General features: G+C 40.3%; 2 protein-coding genes across 2 annotated transcripts in view; one reads left to right on the forward strand and one right to left on the reverse strand.

Annotated features, from left to right (window-relative positions):
* prickle1b (prickle homolog 1b) overlaps nucleotides 1-3,008 on the forward strand; it is a 14,887-nt gene extending 11,879 nt beyond the window's left edge. The window contains exons 8-9 of the mRNA XM_020599447.1: nucleotides 3-712; nucleotides 811-3,008. Of these exons, the coding sequence (XP_020455103.1) occupies nucleotides 3-712; nucleotides 811-1,760 (1,660 nt within the window). The 3' untranslated portion in view covers nucleotides 1,761-3,008. The remainder of the gene's footprint in view (nucleotides 1-2; nucleotides 713-810) is intronic.
* Nucleotides 3,009-3,094: 86 nt separating this feature from the next.
* pphln1 (periphilin 1) overlaps nucleotides 3,095-6,455 on the reverse strand; it is a 14,684-nt gene continuing 11,323 nt past the window's right edge. Inside the window, exon 12 of the mRNA XM_020599448.1 lies at nucleotides 3,095-3,957. Within this exon, the coding sequence (XP_020455104.1) occupies nucleotides 3,685-3,957 (273 nt within the window). The 3' untranslated portion in view covers nucleotides 3,095-3,684. The remainder of the gene's footprint in view (nucleotides 3,958-6,455) is intronic.

The following is a 6,455-nucleotide window of genomic DNA, read 5'->3' on the forward strand; positions in this document are numbered from 1 at the left end:
TATCCCCCTGCCACTGTCCCCTCATTTGAGCACAAGTTTGGGGATGGAGAGCGTGATGGAGATACAGATGGTGATATTGATGTTGTAGGGCAAAAACTGTCTTGTCTTGGCCTGGAGGAGGAAAGATTCTGGAGGGATCGGGAGGAGCAGGATGCTGGGGGAGAGGAGGATCCACAAGAGTGGGCCCAGCATGAGGACTATATGACTCAGCTTCTGCTCAAGTTCGGTGACTGTGGGATGTTACGGCAACTTCAGCAGCCATCCTTAAAATCTCCCACCCCTAACAGTGACAGAAACAAGCTAATAAGTATCTCTGACCCTTGGCTAAAACCTGACACCACAACCACAAGAGTTACTGCCTCCCCTCTCACCCCTGCCAGCTCCACCCCAAGCCAGACTTCCAGTCAATCCCGAGCCAACAGCCCTGGACTGATGAGCAAGAAGGACCTGCCTAAATTGTACTGGGCCCAGTCACAGGATGGGCTGGGAGACTCTGCCTATGGGAGTCATCCAGGCCCTGCAAGTACCAGAAAGATCCAAGAGCTGGAGTTGGAGCAGGATCATGACCAACCTAGCACAGCAAGGCAGGCTTTGTGGCTGGACACCAGACAGTGGTATGAAGACTCTCTAGAGTGTATTGCAGATGAGGTGAGGAAAGCTGAGCAAGGTGTTGGAGACTCCATGGACTCTCTTGCACTCTCAAACATCACTGGTAAGGAAACTACTGTTTACATGGATTCAGCCAAAAAAAGTGTTCTTTTTATATCAAACAGCTGTTCAAAACGTGTATGTCCTGGTTGATCATTTTAGGTGCATCAGTGGATGGTGATGGCACAGACAGACCTATAGTCTACACTTTTGCCATGCAGAATCCCTTGGTGGCAGATGACTGTGAGAAGATGAGTAATATGGGAACCTTTAATTCCTCTCATCTTCACCACAGTAACAACTCTTTGAACCTTAACATGGAGAAGGAATATGAGGAGGCAGTTTTGGCAACAAGGGGAGGCACACCAGGAAGACTACTTTCATTGTCCCCACATTCGGAAGGTCTCCCTCCCTCCTTTGTCCATGCCCCAGCTCTGAGGAGGAGCAAGTCCCAATCCAGGCCTCCTCAGATGGTAAAGTTCTCAGAAGACACTGTGGACAATGGATATAATGATGGGTTTGGTGTCAATATCAGAAAGCATCCTATGAGTGAGAAGCCACAGCGGAGGGCATACTGCCCAGATATAAGCAAAGAAAAAAGCCGCCCAACGAGCCACCATGGGCAAAACAGGCATCATAACCACCGGCAAGGCCAGCATCACAGGAGCCGCAAAACCCGCTCAGACAACGCACTTCACATGGTGCCTTCAGAGAAAGCAGAGAGGCTGTATAAGCCCCAGCAGCAGGTTCCAGTAAACCCTCCATGTGGTGCCATGCTCTTACAGCATCCCTTACATAGACTGCCCGTGGCCTACTCCCAAACCCGACCTGACTATATGCTTCGGGACTTAAGGCAAGGAGATCCACAAGCTAAGCATTTCACGGGCCTCTACAGAGATGAAGAAGATTGGTGCTCTACTTGCTCTTCCTCATCATCAGACTCTGAGGAGGAGGGCTACTTCCTGGGCCAGCCAATCCCTCAGCCTCGAGTTGCTGGGCGCTACTACGCTGAGGACTACCCAACTAGGGTTACAGCCCTTTCTTCCCAGAGTCATGGCTCACAGACTGGTCGTAAAAAGAGCCACCACTCTAAAAACTGTATCATCTCTTAACAGTTCAGAGTGTATTTGCATTATAATCTTCACTACACTAAGCAATACTCACATTTTCTGATTATATGATGGTTTACACAGATCAAAACTGCCAATAGGGAAGCAGTTTAAAACTTTGCATGTGCAAACTGTTCATTATGCCCTAATATAAGGCAGATGGCCAACAGTCAAAATACATATCATATTTTAGGGTCAGAAATATACTGATAGAAAAAAAATTTAATTAAAACCTGAGAGCAAAGACTGGATCTGTGCAACATACAGTGAGAAAATCGGTTTTCTGTGCATAAGCAAATTTGACCTAGATACTAGTTCAGTTTTATCACCAATACAGTGTTTGGACCAGTAAATTTGGAAGCCATTCTCTAGACAGTCATTACAAAATCATGCAGTTTGTATGAACAGCGGACAAACCTTTTCCTTCTATTTCAGCATCTCCCATTAAGTTTTTAAAATGTTCAATGTTTGGCAGCAATATCTTTGTGTGCATTAAAATGGCAACACTATTGTACACAGAGGTTGAAAGTTAAAGTAGAAAATAGGTACTACCCAAATACTTATTTAATGCATAATACAAAATGATAATGTATATACTAAGTTAAGATTTTAATACTGGTATTTTTGTATCCATGGTTTTAAGAAGTTTCTTTTCAAGTGTGTGATATAAAAAAACAGTTGTAATGATAAACAGACCTTGCTAATATTTTATAAGAAACAACAAAGAAGGTGCCACTTCATAAACTATGTTCTTCGCAGTAAAGTGCCACATTAATCTGTAACAATGTCTATAACATATATTCCATAATGGTAATTATTGGTGCACAAACGACAGTGACATTTGCATTTTCCATATTCAGCACATCTGTTCACGACCTTTGCTCTACCATAATCAAATAAATGCTTTGTGATGTAAAGATGCTTGTAATAAATGTATTTTCTTCCAAGCTTTAAAAAAAGATTGTTCTGTTCCTGGGTTGCGACATTATTTCATGATCAAAAAACAGTTTGTAACACTGACTGCAGCAGTGTTTCACAATGAGATGCAAAGACTTTATGGCATTTTTCTTTTAAAAATCAAAAACTGCTAAAACTTTACTTTGCCAATATATACACCTTAAAGCTGCTTTGTATTTATACAAAATCCTTATGAAGACTGGATGCACCTAAATTTTAAAGTAAGGCACGTTGATTGTAGTTGAGAAACAACATACTAAAATACATGCATGTCTGACTAATACATGCACTGCCAGTAAAATGATGCTTAAATTTTTCTCTACAATTTGGATGGCATATTTACATATGTAAACTCCGGTAACAGATCACAATAAACAAAGTTTGAAAACAGAAATCATGTTTACTATAACCTTCAGAGACCTCAAAGGGGAACCAAACTGCAGTACAAATTTACAGAATAATGTGAACTGTTATAAATTTAGCAGCACCAAGTCATATATCTGACTGCTACAAAATCAACATAGCTGAAAATACTAAACAAAACCATTGTTTTATCTGGCTATTCTTTTGGATAAATGCGATAAGGACCATTTAAATCAACATTTTTATAATAAAAAAGGTTAAACAAGAACCTACAACAACCATTTTCAATGTGATGAGGCTGGTAGCTTTTAAACTGAATTTTTTTGGGGGGCCAATATTTGACAGAAAAACACCTTTTAAGAATATTAAGAATATTTTTATATTTAACAACTTTCAGTTAAAATGATCTGTTGAGAACTAACACTGTTCACCTCAACACACTGTGCACCACTGCATCCTCTCTCCATGCTCAGTTGGTCTTTAGGTTGCAGTGCTGTAGAATAGCTTCATTCCAGCAATCCACAATGTGAACAAGATATCCATCATGTTTAGCAGCCAATCTTACCATGCTCAATCTCACATTAATGGAGCAGATCAGACTAATGTGTCAGAAAGAGGAGCTGTGATTTACTCCTGTCTTTGAAAGTTTATGACCTGCCATGGACATAGAGGGAGTGGTTGAGTCAATGATGGACGGTTCAGGTTGGCAAACCACCTCATCCAGCTCGCTGATAAAATGCTTGAGATCCTCCAGGCAACGCTCACGGATCTCCCCAAGGTTCTCCCTGAGAGGAACCTGCAGCTGCTTCTCGAGGTTGGGGTCTTTAGCCACAAGCATCTTCACCACCATGCCAAACGTCTCGCAGTCCTGACGGTACACCTAGATATAGGACAGTAGTATGAGTTTTTTTTTCATATTTATATATTTTTTTGCCCTTTTAGTCAATGAGATGCAGAGAGGTAGAAGACAGGTGAGGCAGAGACAGAGAGAAGCAGGACACCTACGGCAAATGTCGGCAACTATACTCAAATTGCCGACGTTTAGCATGAAACATGTATATGGCACATCACTGAAACCACTCAGCTATTAGGGCACCAGAGGAATATTTTTAAAAGCATAAAAAAGTCTCGACATGCACAAACAATGTGAAAACATTACTTGTGAAACACTCAGACACAATTATGCCTGTTTATATGTAGATTTAGGTCTGAAAAGTGACAACAGGCAGAAGGTTAAGATTTATGAGATAAGGTCTTAATTGAGGAGAGAAGCCGTTTCCTCTGGATGTGGGACTAATAATATCCAGACCTGTTGCCTAGGTGTTAATACTAGTGTCACAGAGGGTGATCATTCTGTTCTTAACACATCACAGAGCATCAAAGGGTAAACAAGTTCTCAAGTTTAATACTTCGATAGGAGATGGAAATCCAAGAAGCAATAAAACCCCACTTTGCGGTGGTAGTTCAGAGGCTTATAAGGGTAGGGTAGGACTTATAACAGGCGTTAAAGAGAGAATGAGGAAGAAGCGTTAGAATGTTGTTAGCGGGCTACTATTTCACAACAAGCCTCAAATGTCTCATAAAACAAGGTAAGGAGTCTGCCGTTTCCATACAAAGTGGTTTTATTTGCCAAATATCCAAAGGTGAGAGGTTTGTTTGAAATTCATGATCCTTCATATGAGCTGGTACTGAAATTTCAGGAGGAAAATATAGTCATCTCAACTGATGGTAACATCTGTGTGTCCATTTCCATGTTCCAAGAGATGTAAAAACTCTAAATGTTCTGTGGAAACTGAAACAAATCTCCGCAAAAGTAGGAATATGAGTACTAATTATTTTCTCGATTAGTCATTTAGTCTATGAAATGGCAGTAAACAGTAAAGTTTATCACGTTCTAAGAGTTGAAGGTGACATCTCCAAATGACTGTTTTGTCAGACTAATGGTCCTAAATCCAAACTTTGTTTTTTTAAAACTATGTAAAAGCCCTTTAGACAGCGTAATGCTATATTTCTTTACAAAAATACCACAGTGAGTCCACACTGACAGACCTCAGACACATTTTTCTGGGGGATGCTGCTCTCTCTCCTCCATCTCTCCACTCTTTAACACATTTTCCCCTCTAGTCAATGTCTGTTTATCTCATATTGTCCTGACGTGCACATTTTTGTCAGTGGTTTCCCTGAATCAGTGAAAATGAGTTAACATACCGATACCATAGCTTACAAATCAAGATACCACAGGAAGACACAAGAGCATTGCCAATGACAAGGTTTGAGCTCATGCATCTGTACGTGTAAAATTAGGCCAAGCTCATTCACTCATTCATCAGATACTAACGGTGGCTTCTGTACTACGGGACATTCTAACTCAGTCAAGTATTTATAGCTCATAATGCTCATGGAACAAAAACCATGTCTGGCATAGAGCAGAGATCACAAATAAAGATCTGCTGTCAAATGGAGTTAATGTACTTTTGATGACAGATGGCAGATTTCCCAAACCCACATTAAATATAGTTCCATAGTTGCATAAAAGCTACACAGCGTATCGGGCAGTAATAAGTTGATTGGAAAATAAGGATTCTTCTTTGTGATAAATTACCTTAAAAATTATACAATGGAAATAAAAGGGAAACAATCTGCAGCTTAAAACAAAGACTAATCGCAGCCACATCCTCCTGATATTACTGAAGATGACCAGCAATTCTATCTTTATGTAATCATGATGAGAGTTTTATTGCCTACTTACTGATTGACCTGAATCTGACAACAGGATGATTCAATCTACAGGACATCTGTGATTGACAGAGGGACACAAAGAAGAGTGCTGATACAAAACTAAAACTCAGGGGTCTCCTCAGGGCTTCTCTATACATCCCTCAGGTACAATAAATGATCAAATGGAAGATATTATACAACAGCCAAACTAAACAATCTGCACAAAAAAAGCAAACCTGTAATAGCCAAACCCTCTGCTATGCTAAAATTTGTAATAATGTATTGTCCTTTTAATCTTTCATTAATATCTCATTCAACAGCCAATTCAAATTGCTAACAATGATTTTTTTTCCCAACTTTTTTGAGAAAATATCTCATCTAATGTGCTGACGGCAACTTCTACGAATACAGACAAACATGTTCTTAGACAACAATGTGCTGAAAATGTACATCCTGTATTGAAACACACTTCCTGAAATTCCTCCCTTGTTATCCAGTCGGGAAGGAAAGGAGCAGTCCTCGACTTTGGGTGGGGTTGGTCAAGACCCGTGTGTTTCTAAAAGTCTAGTCGTCTTTACAGTGTTTTATATAAGCTGCAAAAACAGCATGCTGATAGTCTCTGAAAACTATTACTAAATGGTGGAGGATTAGGAGGGAGTG

Source organism: Monopterus albus, unplaced genomic scaffold (assembly GCF_001952655.1).
Source record: "Monopterus albus unplaced genomic scaffold, M_albus_1.0 scaffold41.1, whole genome shotgun sequence".
Classification (NCBI taxonomy): Eukaryota; Metazoa; Chordata; class Actinopteri; order Synbranchiformes; family Synbranchidae; genus Monopterus; species Monopterus albus.